A 24,545-nucleotide genomic window follows, 5' to 3' on the forward strand; every position below is an offset into this window, starting at 1 on the left:
ACGACTTACATAGTGATGGCGATTTCAAAACAAGGCATCATGAAGCTTCAAATGTCAGGGTTCTGTAACTTCTGTGTAGTTTACTCTTGGTTTGTGACAGAGCCCTGACACTCCTGTATTGTTTGTCTTGTCTTGTGTGAGCGCGCAGCTTTGAGCATGCTCGAGCTGCGTGCTCTTCTGTCCTTGTGTTTTGTGTGCGGGGCGTGGTGTTCGGATCCCAGCACTTCAGTCTAGTTTGGGTTTCAGTTTTGTGTTGGGATTCGGACATTCATGCTCCGCGTGTTTGTTTTCTGTCACGAGCACACGGAGTGAGCATTTGCTCGTTCTCGTGCGCTCTGTCTTGTGAGTGTGTGCTCTTCTGTCAGTGTGTTGTGTTCTGTGTAGCACACGGTTCATGTTTTCATCGGCCGTGTGCTTTCATGTTATGTTTTGTCTTATGTTGTGTAGCACGTGGTTGGTGTTTTTCACTGGCTACGTGCTTTTGTTGTCATGTTTTGTGTGAACATGCAGCTGATGAGTTCTCATTAGCTGCATGTTCATGTCATGTTTGGTGTGAGCACGTCTTGTTAAGTGTTTCTTTGTGCCATGTGCTCGTGTCCATTGTCTAACCCCGCCCACCTTGTTTCCTGATTATTGGTTCATTTGCCCCACCTGTCTTCCCACATTACCCTCTTTTGTTTGTTCCCTATTTAATCTCCTTGTGTTTGCAGTCCAGTGCGGAATCGTAGTCGAATGTACCTCATGTTTCCCTGCTCAAGTCAAGTCAAGTCAAGTCAAGTCAAGTCAAGTCAAGTCAAGTCAAGTCAAGTCAAGTCAAGTCAAGTCAAGTCAAGTCAAGTCAAGTCAAGTCAAGTCAAGTCAAGTCAAGTCAAGTCAAGTCAAGTCAAGTCAAGTCAAGTCAAGTCAAGTCAAGTCAAGTCAAGTCAAGTCAAGTCAAGTCAAGTCAAGTCAAGTCAAGTCAAGTCAAGTCAAGTCAAGTCAAGTCTTTCCCCCTCGGGGTAGTTTTGTTTTGTCTTGTTTTTTGTTTTATTATTATCATTAAAAAGCCCATTTATCTGCATCTTTGAGTCCTCGCCTCATCCCTACACCAACCCTGACATCGAAGCGTTATGAATCAGTGAGCCGAATCATGATTTGGATCGCGTGTCAAACCGTCAAACTGCTGAAATTTGGCGATTCAAACCGCTGATTCGACTCGCTGATTCATAACGCTTCGAAGCTTCATGATGCCTTGTTTTGAAATCGTCATCACTATGTAAGGCGTTATTTAGGGTTTTTTTGCGCACAAAAACTATTCTCGCTGATTCATAAAGTTATTTTAGAACCACTGTAGTGAGATGGACTTTGTAACGACGTCTTTAGTACCTTTTAAGGGTCTTGAGAGTGAACCGTGCATTGTGCCAATGGAGGCCTTTCAGAGCCATCAGATTTCAACTAAAATATCTTCGTTTCTGTTCCGAAGATGAACGGAGGTCTTACGGGTGTCGAACGACATGAGGGTAAGTAATTAATGACAGAATTTTCATTTTTGGGTGAACTAACCCTTTAATATGTGGCCTTGTTATGAGATGATCAACGACATTTGTTTCATCTGTGACTGTTTTGGCTCATTAGTGTACAAGCATATAAAGATAGCACAGGGTTAGTTGTATATAGTGGGTATATACAGTTGAGTGTGTGATCATTGCATACTATGTTTACAGCTGTTTTGCTTCTATGTTTGATGCAACAACACATCTGATTTCTGCCTAATTAAAAATCAACATGGATCCATACAATCTAATTTCCATTTACTTTTTTTACTGAACAATCCTGGAATAAAATGTCAAAAGAGAACAACACATTCACTTTCATGATGAATGCAGAATACATATGTCAACAGAGGGCTTTCTCATCAAGCTTTCACTTACAATAGCTTTTATCTCGCAATTTAATTATTGTCTCATCTACCCCACTACCGCATAGTCCTATACACAGCGACTACTGTACACACAAATGTCTTCAGGAAAAGACTGCTAATGGACTAACATGTCATTATGAATTCACTGCAGCCCATGTTTAAAACATGAAACATCACAGACATTATTGGTGTTTATGATGCCTTTTTATCTTTTGAATCATATTTCTTCAAAGTTTTTCTGAGTGACATGATAATGTCTGTTTTTATAATTGTAATTAATAATCAAGACATGTTGTACATGCATTCAGGCAGAAAGAGCTCATTTTTAAGTACCTGTCCTCTCCTAAGTAGGAGAACAACAGTATGTGACGAAAGCATGTCCGAATTCACAGTACTCATAAAAGAGTAGGCAAAAATTACTCGGATGAGCTACTTCTTCCGGCGAGATTCTGAAGTGTGCATATGATGGACAATTTACTATCCCATGTGGCAACGGGAGAGGCATAACTGATGCTGGTAGGTCTCATGATAATGACAGCATGGCAAATGTAGTACGTACGTCCTGATAATACAATAAAGCACATACTTTTTTTAGCGGCTGTGATGTAATTACTTACACTCTTGAGTAGGTACTTATTTTGAATATGTGATTTCAGATGCATTTTTTTGTCAGATTAGCTGATTGAAGCTAGCTTTCATCTTATCAAATGACCTCATTTCCTCTTTCCATTGTCATCATCTGCCATTCAACTTTAATGATTGGTCCCCAAATTATATACACAACAGGATGATGTAATTTATAAAAGCAAAACACATTGTAGGTCTGAGATGGACAAAGGAACATCTTACTAAAAGGCTTCATTGACAAACAATTTTGCAGCAGAACAAATCATCAGAGTAAAAAAAAAAAAAAAACCTGGTAAAACCTTTTAATTGTATAGCCTGAAAAATATCGTTGCAAAATAAATATGCAGATGAACAGGACCACAATCAAAGCAATAAATCAAAATGGGAACATTCTATTTGTCAACACATTGTGGAAAAAACATCAACTGAAAGTGCAACCTTAAAAGCTCTGCATATAACTTTTTAAATTATGACTAACATTATTGCTGCTGACATCCAAAGAGCCATACTTCAATTGGTTCCGTGACGTTTGACCCCTATCTGCTGCTGTCCTAACAGTGATACTAAGTTTAGAATTCCACGTATGCTGGACAACAGAGATGGTTGATGTTGTGGGTGTGCTAGAAAGGGCAGCACACATATTGATTTGATGATCATTTCATCCAGTGTATAAAGTGATGTAAAGGGCACACGGAGTATGTAAGAATGTGGTACAGCTTCTCTGGCATTTTCTATAGTGGGGGTCAGCATTTACATCACAAAAAAGATAGAAAGTTCTGTAGAAGTATTATATATTTCTCGGGCCTAACAGAGAAAAAGATGACTAATCTTGAGAGAAAAAAAAATTTCTTTGTGTACAAAAAAGGTTAACACTTCAGCATGAATTACAATTGGAACTCTCTTCTTAGGTTTCTTTAGATGATTATGCCTAGAACATGGCCAAGTGTCAGAACTAGTATGTGGTTTGCTGGACCTAGAGTAAACCGAGACCTCTCGTTTATAAGTATGAAAACCGGGGCTTCACTGCTCCTTCTCTGCGACTTTAATCTGGGTGTTGGTAAAGCTAGCCAGATCTTCCAGTGTTTCCTGGGCTGTTTGTTTGAGGGCGGCGTGGCGGCTTGAAGCTAGATGGTGGATACGACTCAGTGGGAAAGAGCTGAGAAAATCAGTGGTCATGTGTGACATGATGTCTCTCTCTAGCAGTAAAGATTGAAGGAGCCTCAATGACTGCAGACACACTTCTGGGTCAGGGTCTGTGGGAGAGTATATCATGGGGTTAGAGAGCCATCTGTAATCCACAACTTTTCCACACTTTTTTGTCAGCTTGAACCCCTTAGATGCAATTTACACTATATGGACACAATGATTGAGATACCTGACCATTACACCAACAGGGACTTAATGCTATCACATTCTAAATACATAGACATTAATAGGGAGTTGGTCCCCCCTTTGCAGCTATAACAGCTTCCACTCTTCTGGAAAGGCTTTCCACAATATTTTGGAGTGTTTCTGTAGGAATTGTATCCATTCATTCAATAGAGCATTTGTGAGGTCAGGCATTGATGTTGGACGAGCTCGGCTCGGCCCGGCTCGCAATCTCCATTTCAGTTCAACCCAAAGATGTTCGATAAGGTTGAGGTCAGGGCAGGGCTCTGTGCTTCTCCAGTTAAGTTCTTCCACACAAAACTCATCCAACCGTGTCTTTATGAACCTTGCTTTGTGCACTGGGTCACAGTCATGCTGGGTTACAAAAGGCCCTCCCTAATTTGTTCCCACAAAGTTGGAAGCATTGCATTGTCCAAAATGTCTTGGTATGCTAAAGCATTAAAGGGTTAGTTCACCCAAAAATGAAAATTCTGTCATTAATTACTCACCCTCATGTCGTTCGACACCCGTAAGACCTCCGTTCATATTCGGAACACAAATGAAGATATTTTAGTTGAAAGCTGATGGCTGAGAAAGGCTTCAGATAGGCCTCCATTGGCATTCAGTACATTTACACTCCCAAGACCCATAAAAGGCACTTAAAACGTCGTTACAAAGTCCATCTCACCACAGTGACTCTACAATAATTTTACGATGCGACGACAATAGTTTTTGTGCGCAAAAAAAAAAATCAAAATAACACCTTTATCCAACTTGTTATTGTCTTCCGTGTGTGCCTCCACGACGCATGCGCGAGAATATGACGCAGATCCGGCGTTCGGACACATGACCCAGAAGCGATTTGTTTACGAGCAGAGGAAGACGCGCGTGTCTAAGCTGTTGGATTCTACATTGATCGTGCTTTAGGTCTCGGCGTAGTTCTCAAAATGGGGTTAAAGTGTGTATTTCATGGATTCCCGAACGCCGGCGCTACGTCATATTCTCGCGCATGCGTCGTGGAGGCACACACGGAAGACAAGAAGAGGTTGGATAAAGGTGTTATTTTGATTTTTTTTTCCGCACAAAAACTATTGTTGTCGCATTGTAAAATTATTGTAGAGCCACTGTGGTGAGATAGACTTTGTAACGACGTTTTAAGTGCCTTTCATGGGTCTTGGGAGTGTAAATGTACTGAATGCCAATGGAGGCCTATCTGAAGCCTTTCTCAGCATCAGCAGAGAATGTCTAATATGGCGAGAAGTTTCACTCTCACTGAACTTCCGGCTTCTGAACTGGTTGCAGTTCCTCTCTGATTCCATATGAGGGCGCTCACAGGACGAGTGCAGAATGAATGGAGGTCTATGGCGCTATACCAATAAAAATCCACTTTTCTCAGGATATAATTTTTTATCTAGTAATTTGAATGTTGTATTCGAAAGGAAATGCAAATAAATTACACATTGCTGGGTGTTAGATTTTTTAGAGTCACTTATTTGCTTTAAAAAGTCTTTTAAAGTGTCAATGACGTCATACACATGTACGACCAGAGATACTGCTTAACGGCAATCCTTCAGTCGCTCTGGTGCTTTCGCGCTCTGCACTTTCTTTTCTCTCGAGGCATCGACAACACAGCTGACACAGGTAAATACATGTGCTAGAAGAGTTTTTGTTTTGTTTGTTTCTGGTCCCGCTTCAGATGACACGATGCCATCAAGCGGGATCTCTGGTCGTAATCAGTCCTTCACTGACCAATCAGCGTTCATTAGCAGAATGCTAGCGTGTTATGGACAACAACAACTCAACCTGTAAGAAATCAAAAGGACATAAGTACTCGTTCATTCAACTTTCGACCTAAAACCCATGTTGAACTTGCAAAATCTACAATCATTTCTGAGATTTCTCAACGGCAATCGGGTGAAAGAGACAAATTTAGCCGTCAAGCCCCATTGACTTCCATTCATTTTGCACTCATGGCGATCGCCCCCAGTGGAACTCTGGTGGTACTACAACCAAAATTCTGTACAACAGGGCTTAATAGGGAGTGGGCAGGCTCTCCGTAGACGGGCTCTGGCATCAGCTTTCAACTAAAATATCTTCATTTGTGTTCCGAATATGAACGGAGGTCTTACGGGTGTCGAACGACATGAGGGTGAGTAATTAATGACAGAATTTTCATTTTTGGGTGAACTAACCCTTTAAGTTTTCCCTTTACTAGAAGTAAGGGGCCGAGCACAACCCCTGAAAACCAGCCCCATTCCATTATCCCTCCTCCACCAAACTTGTACTTGTACAAACAATGCAGTCAGGCAGGTAAGGTTCTCCTGGCATCCACCAAACCCAGAATCATCCATCAGACAGAAATAGAGATGAGTGATTCGTCAATCCACAGAACACATTTGAACTGCTCCAGAGTCCAGTGGCTGCATGTTTTACACCACTCCATCCGACGCTTGGCAGCTGCTAAGCCATGGAAACCCATTCCATGAAGCTCCCGGCACACAGTTTTTGTGCTGACATTAATCCTAGTAGATGTTTGGAACTCTTCAGCTATGGAATCAGCAGAGTGTTGGCGACTTGGCACCATGCATCTCAGCACTCGGTGACCCCACTCTGAAACTTGATATGGTCTTCTGCTTTGTTGAGTTGCTGCTGTTCCTAAACGCTTCCATTTTCCAATAATACCATTTATAGGTGAATATCTAGCAGGGATACAATTTCACAAACTGACATTTTGAATTGATATTTGATATTTGAATAATTGAACATCCTATTTGCATGTTTATGGTTCTCTGATGTTGGTTAATGATCACATGACATGCAAGTAAATATATATTTTTTTGTTTTTGTTTTTTAATAAGTGTTTTATTTAAAATTATTTATATACAGGACTGAACTTTATTGACTATTTTAATGATACAAATTAAGAAATGAACAGTTTATTATTGTTGTAAATTAAAATTGTCCTATAAAATAAAAAAATATAATTATAGACCTAATTATTCTCAATACTGTTGTATTTATGTCTTAAATTCTTCACTTTCAAAAGTTGAAATCCTTAAGCTTTTATTTTAGTGGAATACTGGTAAAATGCTGTAAAACATTCTATCCAAATAAATTGTGGAAATGTGGAAATAAAATGAACTTAGCACACATTGCTTTCCCAAAATGCACGTTAAACTAACTGTACATAGAGAGATGGTGTTTGTGAGAAGGGAAGGTGTTTCATGCAAGGAACAGCATTGTGATGCCATCTGACAGGAACTCTAAAGTTTGAGGCCTCTCTCAGAAACTCACACACAAACATATACGTACACACCTTCCAGAAGGGCACACAGAAGAGGTAGAAGTCCAGGACTCTCACTTATAAACTTCAGTCCGTTCACACTGATAGTGATGTTATATAAAGCCATTAGCATCAATCTGCACACAAAAAAAATTAAGTTACATATTTCAGAAAGAAGCACATACAGTGATATGAAAAAGTATGTGAACCGCTTGCAGAATCTGTGAAAATGGGAATAATTTTTACTAAGTAAGAGGGATCATACAAAATGCATGTTATTTTTAATTTAGTACTGTCCTGAATAAGATATTTTACATAAACATTTTTTACATATAGTCCACAAGACAAAAAAATAGCTGAATTTATTAAAATTACCCTGATAAAAAGTTTATGAACCATTGATTCTCAGTGCTGTGTGTCGTTCCCTGGATGATCCACGGCTGTTTTTTGTTTTGTGATGGTTGTTCATGAGTCCCTTGTTTGTCCTGAGCAGTTAAACTGCCCAATGTTCTTCAGAAAAATCCTCCAGGTCCTGCACATTCTTCAGTTTTCCAGCCTCTTTTTCATATTGGAACCCTCTCCAGCAATGACTGTATGATTTTAAGATCCATCTTTTCACTCTGAGGACAATTGAGGGACTCGAACACAACTACTAAAAAAGGTTCAAACATTCACTGATGCTCCAGAACGAAACACAATGCATTAAGAGCCGGGGGTCTTAAAACTTTTGAACAGGATGAAGATGTCCAATTTTTTCTTATTTTGTTTAAAAATATATATTTTTAATTTAGTACTGCCCTTCAGAAGCAACATAAGATACTTGCATGTTTCCCGGAAGACAAATTAAGTACAATTTATTTGATTTTCAAATTCAATAGGTTTTCACCCCCCGGCTCTTAATGCATTGTGTTTCCTTCTGGAGCATCAGTGAATGTTTGAACCTTTTTTAGTAGTTGTGTTTGAGTCCCTCAATTGTCCTCAGTGTGAAAAGATGGATCTTAAAATCATACAATCATTGCTGGAGAGGGTTTAAATATGAAAAAGAGGCTGGAAAACTGAAGAATGTGCAGGACCTGGAGGATTTTTCTAAAGAAAATTGGGTAGTTTAACTTCTCAGGACAAACAAGAGACTCATGAACAACCATCACAAAACAAAAAAACAGCTGTGGAACATCCAGGGAACGACACACAACACTGAGAATCAATGGTTCATAAACTTTTTATCAGGGTTATTTTAATAAATTCAGCTATTTTTTTGTCTTGTGGACTATATGTAAAAAACAAATTATGTAAAATATCTTATTCAGGACAGTATGATCCCTCTTATTTAGTTAAAATTATTCCAATTTTCACAGATTCTGCAAGCGGTTCACATACTTTTTCATGCCACTGTACATCGACATATAATAGAGATTATATACAATAACAACTCAATTTCTTCTAAGAAACCTGAATGTAAACATAAGACTGCAAATTGGGTCAATTACATAAGTGTCCACAGCAAAGAAAAGGAAAAATCATAAAAAAAAAATTGTGGTGTAAGCGTTATGTAAAAAAATATCTCGCATATTTTCCTTGACCTTTTTTCTCCACATCTTGATTATCATTTTCACAAATAAATCATTTAAAATAAAAAATATCAGTGTATTTTAAAGTTGTGACATACACTTTGAGTTTTGGAAATACTCCTGGTTTCATTAGGCCCAGTAGCCGCATCAGAGTACCCAACAGGATGTGGGCAGAAGAGGACAGGAAGTCTCGTCCACAAGACACAGCAGCTACATCTAAACCAATGAATAGATGAAATGACCATTTCTCATTTTCTTGAGATGGCAATATATAAATATGTTATGACAATTGAAGGGAACTAGTTTTTATAACAAACTCTGTGCCCTCACTGGTAACAACGCCAGCCAACGCCAGAACGAAATGATGCTCATGCGAGTTGTAACTCTGTTGTGGCTTTGCATCGTCATCCAGAAACTTGATGAAAGACTCCAAGGTTTGACCTGCTATGCTCAGGAAGGGCTCCAGTTTACCCTGTGGACACACCCGTTTGAGGTCAAATCAATTAACTTTTTTTTTTTTTTGTACAAAAAAACAACAACAACCGGGTTTCACTTTAACTAGATATCACCACTTAATAGTGTCCACTCAAAATGGTACAAACTTACATCAGCCAATATGTCTCTGATTGCTTCCTCCTTTTGGGATGCACTCCAGAGCAGGGTGCAAGATGCAGCACCCAGCTCAGTACAAAAGCCTTTCTGTTGCTGCAGCTGCTCTCTGCACTCCCATAACTGCTGCTTTAGAACCAGCTTCTCCTACAAATGTAGGAGATACTTAGATAACAACTTTCTTGACTCCAAGGCCCCTCATTGCCAAAGATAATATTCAAAGGTCCCCAAAATATTTCTGGTACATTTTTTACTTTTGGGGAAATATAACGAATTAATATATTAAAATGTATATATTGATATGATTAATACATATGTAACATTTAAATAAACTTAATAATACTAGAAGTTTCAATGACTCAATGTCCTTCAGTGTTTATTATTTTTATTACAAATTAATTTACACAACTTTTCTAGCTTTTAAATTTTTTTATTTTTTTAAATTTTTTATTAAAGCTTATTTTGACTGATTTTAAATCATTGTTAACCATCCAGCAGTCCCCTTGGAAGTGTGATCAGGCCCTCTAGTGGGTCCCAGCACTCTGGTTTAGAACCACCGCACTAGTCAATACACCAATCAGGCATAACATTATGACCATCTTCCTAATGGTCCCCCTTTTGCTGCCAGAAAAGCCTTGATCCGTTGAGGCATGGACTCCACTAGACCTCTGAAGGTATGCTGTGGTATCTGGCACCAAGATGTTGACAGCAGATCCTTTAAGCCTCCATGGATCGGACTTGTTTGTCCAGCAAATCCCACAGATGCTCGATTGGATTGAGATCTAGAGAATTTGGAGTCAATTTGGTACATGTCAAAGTAACATCCACATCGATGGCAGGACCCAAGGTTTCCCAGCAGAACATTGCCCAAAGCATCACACTGCCTCTGCTGGCTTGCCTTGTTCCCATAGTGCATCCTGGTGCCATGTGTTCCCCAGATAAGCGACGTACACGCAACTGGCCATCCACATGATGTAAGAGAAAACATGATTAATCAGACCAGGCCACCTTCTTCCATTGCTCAGTGGTCCAGTTCTGATGCTCATGCCCACTGTTGGCGCTGCTTTGCTGCCTAATATAATCCACCCACTAACAGGTGCCGTGATGAAGAGATAATCAGTGTTATTCACTTCACCTGTCAGTGGTCATAATGTTATGCCTGATCAGTGTAGATAAGTATATAAATGCAAAACAATTTGTGCAGATGCTTTCCTAGAATCTTCCTATAAATCACAAGGTTTCTTTTCAGTGTGGTCTCATCCTTTTTTTTCTCCCCTCTATTTTAGTACCTGTCTCTCTCTTTGACAGTCGCTCAGTGCAGCCTCTAGTCTGGAGCGGATGTGCAGACAATCGTCTCTCTGTTGCTGCTGCTCACGGTCACTGCGTTCTTTAACTATATAACAATCAAGAGCTTTTTAACAAGTCAACAGACAGAATTAACAGGTGACAACATTAGATTCACCATAAAGTATTGTTATACACTCTAAAAAGTGCTGGGTTAAAAACAACCCAAGTTGGGTTGAAAATGGACAAACCCAGCAATTGGGTTGTTTTAACCCAGCGATTGGGTTGTTTTAAGCAAACATTTAACCCAACCGCAGGGTTAAAACAGCCCAATTGCTGGGTTTGTCCATTTTCAACCCAACTGGGGTTGTTTTTAACCCAGCATTTTTTAGAGTGTAAATGCTGTTAAACAGGGTTGTGCATCATTCAGAACTGAATTAAGATTACATTTTGGTTCAGTTTCAGAATGTGCACTGAATTTGAATTGATCTAGGAAACAGGATGCTTAAAATTTGAATGTAAGTTGTAATGAATGGAATAACTAGAAAAGTAAAAAATTAGAAGAGTTTTTTTTTGCTAATACAAACTTTGATTGTTGGCTTGAAGAGACATATTGTATAACTACTGTAACTTTTGTGAACTATTGACCTTATTCACAGCAGCGCTATCTTTTAAGCAGGAATGAAAGGGGGGATGTGAAGGATAGACATCTTACATCTTTTCAGTGAGTTTTACTATCATTTCATGTGTTTTTGGATTGTTCGGCTGACAAAACAATGTAAAAAAATATCTTTCCAAGATATTTCAGTAGTCAAAACCCCAAAACAAAACAAAAACCCTGCAGACAAAATGAGCTGTGGAAAATGACAAGTGATCTAGCTACAGCTTTTAAAAAAAGTATTGCATATATATATATATATATATATATATATATATATATATATATATATATATATATATATATATATATATATATATATATATATATATATATATATATATATATATATATATATATATATATATAATATAAATATATATATATATATATACAGTGGGGCAAAAAGTATTTAGTCAGCCACCAATTGTGCAAGTTCTCCCACTTAAAAAGATGAGAGAGGCCTGTAATTTTCATCATAGGTACACTTCAACTATGAGAGACAGAATGAGAGAAAAAAATCCAGAATATCACATTGTCTGATTTTTAAAGAATTTATTGGCAAATGATGGTGGAAAATAAGTATTTGGTCACCTACAACAGTGGTTCTCAGACCTGTCCTGGGGACCCCCAACCAGTGCACATTTTGCATGTCTCCCTCATCTAACACACCTGATTCAAATCATCAGCTCATTAGTAGAGACTGCAAGACTTGAATTGAAACTGAAAAGGGTACTTGAATTGGGTGTGTCTGATGAGGGAACCATACAAAATGTACAGTGGTGAGGGGTCCCCAGGACAGGTTTGAGAACCACTGAAGATTTCTGTCTCTCACATACCTGTAACTTCTTCTTTAAGAGGCTCCTCTGTCCTCCACTCGTTACCTGTATTAATGGCACCTGTTTGAACTCTTTTTCAGTATAATAGACACCAGTCCACAACCTCAAACAGTCAGGGTGCGTCTCAATCAGCTCCCTAGTTCAGTAGTCAGGGCACAGATCAGGGCACAAGTCAATGGGCTGACTCCCTGATCAGTGCCCTGACTACTGAACTAGGGAGCTGATCGAGACGAACCCTCAGACTCCAAACTCCACTATGGCCAAGACCAAAGAGCTGTCAAAGGACACCAGAAACAAAATTGTAGACCTGCACCAGGCTGGGAAGACTGAATCTGCAAAAGGTAAGCAGCTTGGTGTGAAGAAATCAACTGTGAGAGCAATTATTAGAAAATGGAAGACATACAAGACCACTGATAATCTCCCTCGATCTGGGGCTCCACCATCTGATAACAATCTCACCCCGTGGGGTCAAAATGATCACAAGAACGGTGAGCAAAAATCCCAGAACCACACGGGGGGGACCTAGTGAATGACCTGCAGAGAGCTGGGACCAAAGTAACAAAGGCTACCATCTGTAACACACTACGCCACCAGGGACTCAAATCCTGCAGTGCCAGACGTGTCCCCCTGCTTAAGCCAGTACATGTCCGGGCCCGTCTGAAGTTTGCTAGAGAGCATTTGGATGATCCAGTAGAGGAATGGGAGAATGTCATATGGTCAGATGAAACCAAAATATAACTTTTTGGTAAAAACTCAACTTGTCGTGTTTGGAGGAGAAAGAATGCTGAGTTGCATCCAAAGAACACCATACCTACTGTGAAGCATGGGGGTGGAAACATCATGCTTTGGGGCTGTTTTTCTGCAAAGGGACCAGGACGACTGATCCGTGTAAAGGAAAGAATGAATGGGGCCATGTATCGTGAGATTTTGAGTAAATACCTCCTTCCATCAGCAGGGGCATTGAAGATGAAACGTGGCTGGGTCTTTCAGCATGACAATGATCCCAAACACACCGCCCGGGCAACAAGGGAGTAGCTTCGTAAAAGAAGCATTTCAAGGTCCTGGAGTGGCCTAGCCAGTCTCCAGATCTCAACCCCATAGAAAATCTTTGGAGGGAGTTGAAAATCCGTGTTGCCCAGCGACAGCCCCAAAACATCACTGCTCTAGAGGAGATCTGCATGGAGGAATGGGCCAAACTACAAGCGACAGTGTGTAAAAACCTTGTGGAGACTTACAGAAAACGTTTGACCTCTGTCATTGCCAACAAAGGGTATATAACAGTATTGAGTATTGAGAGTGAACTTTTGTTATTGACCAAATACTTACTTTCCACCATAATTTGCAAATAAATTCTTTAAAAATCAGACAATGTGATTTTCTGGATTTTTTTCCTCATTCTGTCTCTCATAGTTGAAGTGTACCAATGATGAAAATTACTCTCTCATCTTTTTAAGTGGCAGAACTTGCACAATTGGTGGCTGACAAAATACTTTTTTGCCCCACTGTATGTATGTATGTATGATATATATATATATATATATATATATATATATATATATATATATATATATATATATATATATATATATATATATATATATATATATATATATATTGATTGTTTTACAGTGGATGCCATTTCAAACACGGTAACTCTACATTTCATGCCATTGCTCTGAATAAGGTCCTTAGTGGAGGAAAGCTTACTTTTTTTTTCATAATGCATAAACTGGTACTTCAACTTCCTGTGAGGTGTGGCCACTTTAATTCAAATTCCAGCTCCTGAATTAAAAGCTTCAGTTCAGCTTTATCTATACTATATAGATGTCTGTATAGCATGTACAAAGCCCATATTGTAGCCTTTTCATATTAGTCCATATTCTTTTGTGTCATAACTGAGCACTGTTACTACAAAAGAGTTTTGCTTACATGCGTCCAGAGACCGTCCTTTATGGATAGTATCAATAAAGTCACTATTGATTACTTTTGGCATAAACTCTCGTAGTGTTCTGACTTCTGCCTCCAGTTTCTCCAAGTCTCGCTTTCGGACTCGAACGAAGCAATCTGATCCCACATCCTTTAAACACACAGGATCATTTTGTTTACTGTAAGAAGTAGACTGACATTGGACACGGTCATCATCAGCTGTATGCACGCTACAAAATCCCCCCTGACGTGTATTTTGTATAATTGAACGTGTTAATGGTGGAACACTGACATCTTGTGGTAATGCTGATGCTTGCGTTTGTCTTGATGCAATTATCCTAGTTTAAAAAGTCGTTATAACAGAGAGTTGGTCTTGGAAAGCGATTAAAATGATTTTGTGGTGACAACATCTATTTGAAAAGTCTTGATATGGTTACATGAGTACAGAAATATCAAACAAATATTTAATTAGCGTACTAGCTTGCTAAACACTTGCACAAAAGCTTCCATTCACGTAACTTAAACTAATTTCTCAACATCAAGCTTGAACTTGTAAAAATGGTAAAGTTACCTCTCCTGCAGATGACAAAGGCGCAACAATAGCTGTTGTTTTCATTTTAAAAAGTGCAAATTTGATAACGTTGGACGAAAGACCTCTGACCTATTAATGTTTAAAAGATGTCTTTAGCGCCCCCACTGTTCGGCGCAAAACATCTCATATCATTGTAACCCATCCCCCAACTCGACAACAGACAGTGGTGCATCCGGGACGATTTTGTCAAGTAAGAAGACATGTTCCTGAATTCTGGATCAACATATTTTGAACAACATTCCTGTCCGAAAATATACTTCTAACCCCTAAACTTATCCATAACTTATCGATAAAATCAGAGCGAAATTATGGGTGAATAACACTGATGTAGAAGCACCAAAACCTGGCTTGTCCCTCAAATCTGATTGGTTGATTGGAATGCTGTTTCGGGATCAGCAAAGTTGTACATCTAGTACAAACATCAAGTTTAGATGTTACCACATATAAGCATACTATTCAGTTTACATTTATACCACCACACATTAATATATTAACGTTGTATTAATGTTTAATAATTATGCACTGCAAAATACGTATTTTGTTTTCAAACCGAGTTCCTGAACATGCCTGGGGAGAGTCCATGTCGGGGTTTCCCACACGTCATTCCGTTGTCTGGGTCAACCCTGATCCACAGCCACAGAAGAACTCCAGCACGGGATTTCCAAGCAGCCACTCAAAATACACATTTGAGAGAGTGAGAGCCGCTCACTCCTCGCAGTTCAGTCTCGCTGCCTCCTTTGTGTGTGTGTGTGTGTTTGTGTGTGAGTGTAGTGTGCTATCTGAGCTCATTACGCCTTGCTCAACTCTAGGGCGTTCATAAGCCAAATAATTCGGGTTTTCCGCAGCACGGCCGAACTGTGGAGCATGTCTGTAGAACTGCAGCCCGGTTTCTCTAACGACGAGGTGCTGAACGCGCGTTACCCGCTTCACCGCGCATGCAGGGATGGAGACGTCGGCGCACTGTGCTCGTTGCTTCAGCGCTCCTCCAGCCAGGCGGACCTGGTTTCCGAAGACTCGTTTTACGGCTGGACACCCATTCATTGGGCTGCACACTTCGGGAAGGTAGCTTAATAGAATACATTACTCTCGTTGGTGTATGTTTTATTTTGCAGTTATTTTCCAAGTAAAGTTACAGTGGCTTCCGGAGAAAGAAGTGTATGCGCGGTGATTTGGGGAATAAAGAGGGTGTAACATCATTAGTTGTGCTGTCATCCCAAACTGAACTACAACATGTGCACATACAAAGCCAACTCAAATGTGTTCGCAAATCTTATCAATAAGAAATAGGTTGCCGTATCGCCTGGACGACAAGGCCATCGACAGAAAATTGGTCATATTCGCAGCGGCTGCTTTAAAACTCGCATACTGGGTAAGAGCAGAGATTAATCACTTAATACACGTTTGAACCGAGAACCAGAGCATGATTGTTAATGCTATCTGAGCGTCAGTGGCACCAATGTCGTCTATCTAAAGTGTGTAGCGTGCATGTTGTGACGGATAAACCTTGCTAGTTGATTTGAATAGAGAAATCAAGCCGAGTATAGACATTACTGGCAGTTTCTTTGTTTCTGGATCACATTACTTGGAAAAATCAACTTGCATGGACCGTGGCCAGCGAAGCTACAACATCAGGCGCCAGCGCGCACAGGCGCGAGCTCACCGATGCATTCATTGGCTGAGTGAAGACCAATAAAACACCTCGCGCCAAAACCGCCAATTTAAAATCCAAACTTCGATGCCATGCATTTAGAATGACTGAAAATGATTAATACTGCACAAAATATACATCAGTAATTGCACAGTCGCGGATCTTTTTTACGATGTTAACACCGTGTCGTTATTATGCATAAACTGTCATTACGTCGTTTATGTCAATGTCAAAGCAAAAGAAATGCAGCAGAATCCAGATTCACTGCAGAGTGGAAGTGTTTACTGAAAGCCTCTTTACACATTTTGTACACATTTGATGCTAATATTGATTTAAATTGTCTTGATCTTAGGCCAATGATGTGATGTTATGTAGGGCAGAAGGCTTTTTGCTTATGTGCTGATGAAAATGTCTTCAGTTAATATTGATGTTATTTCAAACAGATTACCTATTTTTTCAATGCCAGCATTCATTATGGAAAACAGGAAAATGCTTAGTGGTGTGTAACTATTTTTAGCATTATTCCTAATGGAAGCTTCCACAGAAACTCTCTGAGCAAAGAACCAGTCCTGTGAAATGCTGTTTTCCACACTTCAACACATTTGTTACTGGTTCAAATGAATCCGCATTAGTATATTTCTTGTTTATTTGTGATGATTATTCTACAATTCTGTACACCCCTAAGAGTTCTTAGTAGGTTCTTTCAATTCTTAGTATTTTATGGTGTGTTGTTGACAACTTGCAACTTGCATGTCATTTTATCCTCTCCCTCCTTTTTTCTCAGCTCCCAAATATTCGATGATGAGAGGAGTTTAAGTGTTTCTGCTCCTAACATCTGCTGATTATTCACATTTCTCAGATGTTTTGGCCATGAAGCGGTTTCAAACAGCCAAACAGAGGGAGTAGGACTTGAAAATGTTTAAAGGATTTACTCTACTAGTGTTTTTCCCATGTGTTGGAGAGTCTGATTAATGTCAAGAAGGCAGAACAGAGCCAGAGAACGTAGTAATAAGTTGCCCCATTGTAAATTGTGTTGTCTACGTTGTCTTTTGGTGTAATAAATAGATGGACATCAACTGATAAAAGATAAAGCAGGCTTTACTATGCGAGTTCGCCCTTTACATTTCTCTCCCAGTCTCATACAGAATGCAGAAAGGGAACATACAAGCGATAAAGTTACATACGTAAGAACATAACAACGTGAATGATACACAACACGCCTGATAAAAGATGAAGAAGTCTTTTACGGTGTGAATTTGCCCTTTACATTTCTGTGAAATAAATGTTATTTGCAATGCAATTAGCTTGATCTTAAAGTTTACTGATTAGGCAGAAAACTAAACATATTGGAAAAATAAATAACATGCATGAATTAAAAGAAAAATATAAAAATGATTTGTAAATCAATTATTAGATTAGATTGGATTAGTTGGAGCTTAATATAAACCTACATATAAACCTGCTGCTCCCATACAGACACAATGCAGAAAGAGAAAAGGAGGAGCAAAGATGAAATTATCAAGATTTATGCAGTCAGAAAATTAAAGGGAAATATGCACACACACATACAGACAAGCACATCAGGTATACATGTGAATGTTTTGTGTAATTCTAAATATATGTAGGCTACAATACAGTAAACTTCCCATACCCGTTACACCATGTTGAAACTGCAACACAGCTGCTGTTCTCTGAGAGCAGAGCAGAGAACATGAGCCTCAAATATCTAGTCAGAGAGATCAGCAGTCTGGCTCAAACTATTTGATTTCTAAAGCTCTATTCGAGCGGGACTAGGTTTAATGGAGGACTAGAGAAATTTGTGTTTCACGGACGTACTTTATGATTTTAATCCTGTCTGAATCTGCCATATCTGTGCTTTTCTTTTTCACACAACCGGAGTATTATATTAACACTTCTTCTTGTGTGTTTTTTTGAACTACCTGAGCTACCATTAGCACAACCAATCCTGCACATGCTTTCACATTTAATATGGATGTCGGATAAGATACTTGTCTAGATGTCTCTGATCACTCATGTGGGTTTATTATAAACAGCCACTTCTAATAAACTCATGAGAAGCTTTAACTCAGTTTACCATTGTGAAGTTTGATGCTATAAACTGCAGCTTAAGCTAAAGGCTCACTATTCATCACATAATAGTTCTGGAATTATTGATGGGCATGTGTTTTGTCAAGCATGACTTCACATTTATGTGGGGGAGAAACGAGGCACTGGTACAAATTCATGTCACTGGTTTGCTGATGTAATTTTTTAATATTTTTCTCTGTCACAAACAGCTGGAGTGTGTTATGAGGCTGGTGCAGGTGGGATGTGAAGTTAATGCACTGACGACACGGTTCGCCCAGACCCCGGCTCACATTGCTGCATTTGGAGGACATCCAGAATGTCTGCTGTGGCTCTTACACACTGGGGCTGAAATAAACAGACAGGTTGGTTCACGTACAATTAATAAGTGGCATTATAGTGATTAGGGTAGTACTATACTATACTGATATGACAGTATATAGGACTTGATGTATGATGTCCTAAATGTGATGATAAAATGAGTTGAGATTACATTTTTTGTGGTGATATCAGCCGTATGAATTTTTTAAGGATCTTTGTAGAGCACATTCCACCATAGGATGGTGAAATACAAACAATATAGTTTTTTTTTTTTCATTTACTTTAAGAAGTATCCGGAGCCAGGCTAAGACAACAGTATAAAAAAAATGACTTTAATTATTCTATGAGCCCTTTGATACTATTTATCTTTGAGGAAGTGCCTCAAAGTCCTCTTACCAGTTGCCCTAACTTATCATCCCTGCTTCCACTTCCTCTCTCTGGTGTCCTGGTGCACAAATCTCTGCCAAACTGATCCTATTGCTAGGGATGATCCTGTCTGTGATGGACAGATCTTTGAATGGTGACGTCTTTCACTAAGGGTTGAGCACTGCAGTCTGTGAATTAGCCCAAAGGGCACTGGAGGTTACTCATCCAGTGCCCAACAGATGAAGACAAGCAAGCAGACAAAAGCCCTATTCGGACGGGATTAGTTTAACATGGACAGGTAGGGTAAAGTAGTTATTACTGGAGTTTCTAAGTGATTTTAGTCCCCTCCGAATGTGCTATCTCAATAATCATTACGTACAATGTCAGTAAAGATTACAGTGACTTTTACCTTCTGTAAAAAGGTCCCGAAAAATGTCCTTAGGTTATACTAATCCCGTGTGAATAGACCCGTTGTAAATATGTACATAAATATTCTGTCATTTCCTGTTCAAAAGTAGTTTATTAAGTATGGAAACACTTGATCAAGTTTTTGGCAAATCTGTAATGTTTTCTGCTTACCATTCAGATAAAAAAAGGTAGAAAGCATTTGTCAGAGGCACACAACTTATTTTAGCTTTTTGTAAGTGCCTACTACCAACAGAATCCAATCAGAATTTAATTAATAAATTGTTCGACCGGACCAAACTGTTACGTATAGGTTATCATATAGATTGTGTGTTTGCGCACATGATATCAGGAAGCCGCTTAAAGGGGTGGTAAACCACGATTTCACTATTCTAACTTTAGCTAGCGTGTAATGTTGCAAAAGTTCTGCAATCTGCAAAGTTACAACGTTCAAAGTTTAAAGCAAAGGGAGATATTTGCTTTTAAAGAAATCAGTTTCTAAGAACTACAGCAAACGGCCAGTAGGCGACTACAGACATTCCTCCAGGGTTGGTGACATCAACAGGCTCAATATTTACATAAACCCCTCCTCCGAGAATATTAAATAAGGGGGGGTGAGGCCATTTTGTATCGCGGCGCTGTTGTGGTATTAGTTAGGCTGGAGTGTTGTTGCCGCGTTGCCAAGGAAACGCTGTTATTTTCATCCGGATTGCAGGTCTGGGGTACTTGCTCTGTTCAGCCTTCCTTGGGATGGGGGTGCGTTGCAGAGCGTTTAACATACAGCATGTTGCACGTGTGTATGAGTCAGCGGGGAATCAGGCGCGCGCAGGGCTCCCTGCAGCACATCTAACAGAGGAAAACATCCACCGTCTTCGCGATTTCAATGCCAGATTTGCACAACGTCAGCTGCGTGAAAAAAACACTGCCGGTGCGTGGATGCACGACGCGCGCGCTGCACATTTCACGGAGGACAACACAAACTTCCACAAACTTCGCGAGTTCAATACAGGATATGCACAACGGCTTGTCCTGAAAGCTGGATTTACAAACAGAAGCTGTTTACGGGCCACAACCTGTAAGTCTGATTTATTTTTCATCGATGTGTTTTCCTGTAATATGTTGTAGCAAGGAAGTAAACAGATGACAACGCTGTTCTGCAAACCAGTCTGTTAAATGCTCATTCATACTTAACGTTATCCGACGAACACCTAACGTTACAAACATTAACGTTAAAATCTCAACAGCGAACCTGGCATTAGTGTAAATGATTCTTTGATTAGAGCTTTTATGTATTGTTTATCTACAGGCATGCTAAACATGGTTCTGTGTGTGATTTGGCTAACTTACTAGTTAAAGCCAGTGCTTAGTGTTTGTTTTGGGTTAGTTCTTGCGACAGATATTTGGCTATAATCGTTCTAAAAATACAAAAGTTAAAGTGCCATTCAGTAGCGATCACTATAGATCCGCAGTCTTTACTCTTGAGGACTGAACAGGTTCTGCTCGATCATCTTCACTCAAATGTTCTGGGTCTGATTCGGGCTCATATGGTTTTATTGACGCCGTTGTTTCTAATACTGACCAAAGCACAGCCTCCGGTAAAGGTAAGGGGCGTGACGTTTCCGACAAACATACACTAGGCGGTTAGCGAATCACAACACACTGGGCCAGCTAACCAATCAGAGCCCACTGCGTATTTTTGAGGGACTGGCTTCATACAACCCGGAAAGCATCAGACCGTTTTACAAGGAGGGACAGAGCAGTGTAGAATAAAGGTCAAATATATGAAAAATAAGGCAATTTTTTTAAAAACGAAGCATGAACACATGTTACAGTGCACCCCACAAACACAATCAAGCCTTCAAAAGAATGTGTTTTACCACCCCTTTAATACGAACATAACGACAGGGAGATGACGGCGGTGTGTATATCGAGTTATCCCTCCCGCTTCTGCTAGTTTTACTGAGATTTCTTATCCCGTGCAAATTGACCGTTAATATTATGGACGTCCTGTTGTAAAATTACATTACTCCATCAACCTTTGTAAAACTAATCCCATCTGAATAGGGCTTAAAAAAATGCACTGTGTTAGTCCATTTTAGTTAATGCATAAACTAATGTTAATAAATGTGACCTTTAAAGAAAATGAGATATCACTTTACAATAAGTAAATACGTGTGGCTCAAATTGTTATTAAATGCAGCCTACTATAAATATAATGAATTATTATTAAGACAGACAGAACAGGTGGTTCAGTTAAGGTTGTTTAAAAATACAAACATGCCTTGACAAACCTTTCAGGATGTTTTGTTTTAACAGTTGGATCGGGTTATTTTGTCTTGCAACTTTTGTTTGTTCCCCCATGCTCTTTTGGAATTTTTTCCCCATTATTTTCCACACTGTAATTAATATGAAAGTGATGCTGAAGCCCATAGGTTAAGGTGTTTTGCATTAGAAATTGATTAGAGCTGCACGATTAATTGTTAAAAGATTGCGATCTTGATTCAAACACCCACATGATCCTATTCCTCAATGACAACGATTCGGCTATGTCTATTAAACCTTTGACAAGTACAATCACAGGGAAACCTTAAAATCTGCATTTCCGCTGTCGCTGACCTAGAGAGAACTGTTGTCATGAATAGATATAAAACCGCTTCAGAAACATTCACAGTATCATTATTTCGGTTACAATATTTCAATTATCACTTGTACTTGGATAAAAGCTTATAATTTACATTTGGATATAAACACTGCTGTTTACTATAGCGATCAAAAAAGAGAAAACCAATGCATTTTGTCATTGAATCAGTCATTCAAGAGATTCATTCAAAAATGCTGATTCATCCAGTAATGAATCAAGAAATGTCTTTATGAGTGCGTCATTGAGTCATCATTCATTAAAAACAATTTTAAATACATTTTTTTACATAAATTAAAATAAAAATTACATATTTTTAAATGGACTGTAGCAACTAACATTTTGTCAGAACCTCTAGTAAATGGCATGTTATTTTGTATAGTTGTCTATTCAGAATTGTAGGAGAATCGTGATCTCTATTTTAATATTTAAAAATTCTCAGTTTATCCAGAATCATGCCGCTCTAAAAGTGATTATTGTACCATTCCAATAAGCAGCTGATCAATCGGGCATCCCTAATTAGGCTCAACTTTTGCTTGGCTTGCATTTATTCTAATTTTACTGTTTAATAGCAACCTCACTTAACATGGAATATATGTTTATTAAGAGACAAACGTGCACAGAGACAGAGGGGGCTGTTCATCCCGAATCATTGCGTTAGTTTGACTTTGAAAAGAAGCGAATGATAGATCCCTGTTGTATTGTTGCTTCTGCATTAATTGTGTGGTTTGACCTACATTTTGTGATTATAATCTAGGTTATTTAGGAGCAAATTCTTCTGTGCTTCAGTTTACTGCCTTTAGGAGGAGCTGTTGTGTTAGGGTGAAAAGTTCAATGTCTTCCTTATGACTCACTGGCTGAGTTTCCTGTTAGATTCTCTTCTTCAGATTGATACAGATCAGAGCTGCAGACATGGACCTTTTAAACAGCATTGTAGATCCAAATTGTTTTCAAGCATGCTGATGGCTGTACCCATTAAAGCTTTTGAATGATGAATAAATTCATGTACATAATGTTGTCAGCCTGTCTGTTGCTTGTAAGTGTGAAGAACTGTTCAATCAATGTTGTGAAAGCCTGTCAAAATATTGAATTTCCCATATGGTTTCAGGATTATGTGGGTGAAGCCCCCATTCACAAAGCAGCACGGGCTGGTAACGTGGAGTGTATGAATGCCTTGTTGGTCCAGGGAGCCAAACCGGAGTAAGTCACTGTCTTATTGTTTTTTTGTGTTTTAAATGCTTTATGATGTGACTTTATGATGTGCTTTTTATGTGACATCACAGTGTGAAAGAGAATCTCCATAAATAAAAAAGCTCTGCCAAGGAGCATGCATTTTAATTTGGACCATCTCATGAAACCAGATGGAAAATATCTAGAAAGCCTTGATACATAATTCACATTTAAACCTGAGTGGCTCAAAAAAGCTTTAAAATCCTTGGAAAATGTATATTAATTTAGGCTTGAAAGATCATTTTACTTTATGCCACAATCGGAAGAATGTAAATGCAAATATTTTTGCAAGAATTATTTTGTAATTAGTAATTTTCACCCCTGTAGTACAGGGTCTATACCAGGGGTGTCCAAACTCGGTCCTGGAGGGCCACTGTTTACTGCAGAGTTTAGCTCCAACTTGCCTCAACACCTGTCTGGAAGTTTCTAGTATCCCTAATAAGACCTTGATTAGCTTGTACAGGTGTGCTTAATTGGGGTTGGAGCTAAACTCTGCAGGACAGTGGCCCTCCAGGAGCAGGATTGGACACCCCTGCTCTGGTCTATACTTGAAAAAAAAATGGCAGAATAAATGTTATTTTGTTATAGGAATTTTCCACATAACACAAAAATGGAAAAAGATTTCTATAGGTTCTTGTAAGAACAAATTTCAATTCTAAAAACAACTGCAAATGTACAACTACTTACATTTTATGAATTCAATTAATGGGATAGTTAACCCCAAAATGAAAATTGTCATTTACTCATCATAATGTCGTTCTAAACCCATAAGACATCTGTTCATCTTCGGAACGCAAATTAAGTTATTATTACTATTCTTTAATCATTTTTGTCCATCCATTGAAAGTCTACACAACCAAAACATTGATGCTTAAAGAAGTACAAAAAGACATTGTAAAGTAATCCATGTCAATGGAGCAGTTTAATTTAAGAACAAGCCTTAATGGTTCTCGTTGCTTCAAGCAAGCACGGTTGAGCTTCTGTTTACAATATTTGATGTGCTTTGTCATTTCTTTGATCAAGGTTTAAATGTGAATAAAAGCCTACATCAAATCTGTTGATCATATTAAGCAAATTGTCTCTTCAGAAGACTTAAATTAAATTGGTTTATTCATTGAGATACTTTTTTGATGAGTCGAAGTTTTGGTTTGCGACTATTAATGGATGGACAAAAATTCAGACTATAAAAGCAGCATCT

At 38.9% G+C, this 24,545-nt stretch overlaps 2 protein-coding genes across 4 annotated transcripts in view; one reads left to right on the top strand and one right to left on the bottom strand.

Moving 5' to 3' along the window:
- Positions 1-1,530: 1,530 nt before the first annotated feature.
- On the bottom strand, positions 1,531-14,754 carry hsf2bp (heat shock transcription factor 2 binding protein). The gene is made up of 8 exons (XM_079812879.1): positions 14,634-14,754; positions 14,066-14,213; positions 10,645-10,748; positions 9,353-9,502; positions 9,077-9,218; positions 8,845-8,962; positions 7,212-7,315; positions 1,531-3,780 (listed from the first exon to the last, which is right to left on the bottom strand). The coding sequence occupies exons 1-8, from the start codon at positions 14,676-14,678 to the stop codon at positions 3,548-3,550; spliced, it is 1,044 nt and encodes a 347-aa protein (XP_079669005.1). The 5' UTR covers positions 14,679-14,754; the 3' UTR covers positions 1,531-3,547.
- A 571-nt stretch (positions 14,755-15,325) lies between these two features.
- The window catches only part of ankrd10a (ankyrin repeat domain 10a), a 29,080-nt gene continuing 19,860 nt past the window's right edge, over positions 15,326-24,545 (top strand). The window contains exons 1-3 of one of the 3 annotated variants that reach the window (XM_079812875.1): positions 15,326-15,716; positions 18,600-18,752; positions 23,226-23,317. In XM_079812875.1, the coding sequence (XP_079669001.1) occupies positions 15,519-15,716; positions 18,600-18,752; positions 23,226-23,317 (443 nt within the window). In that variant the 5' untranslated portion in view covers positions 15,326-15,518. Of the gene's footprint in view, positions 15,717-18,599; positions 18,753-19,301; positions 19,373-23,225; positions 23,318-24,545 lie in introns of those variants that run through there. The other 2 variants (XM_079812874.1, XM_079812876.1) reach the window with 2 other exon arrangements.

This window comes from Gobio gobio (assembly GCF_949357685.1).
Source record: "Gobio gobio genome assembly, chromosome: 3".
In the NCBI taxonomy this organism is placed as follows: Eukaryota; Metazoa; Chordata; class Actinopteri; order Cypriniformes; family Gobionidae; genus Gobio; species Gobio gobio.

Excerpts from the sequence above, each read along its gene's own strand:
- hsf2bp (XM_079812879.1), bottom strand. The coding sequence starts at position 14,678 with ATGAAAACAACAGCTATTGTTGCGCCTTTGTCATCTGCAGGAGAG. Across the intron at positions 10,749-14,065 it reads AGGACGGTCTCTGGACGCAT|TTAAAGAACGCAGTGACCGT; the intron begins GTAAGCAAAACT and ends ATTGTTATATAG. Across the intron at positions 3,781-7,211 it reads TCTGTGTGCCCTTCTGGAAG|ACCCTGACCCAGAAGTGTGT; the intron begins GTGTGTACGTAT and ends ACTCTCCCACAG.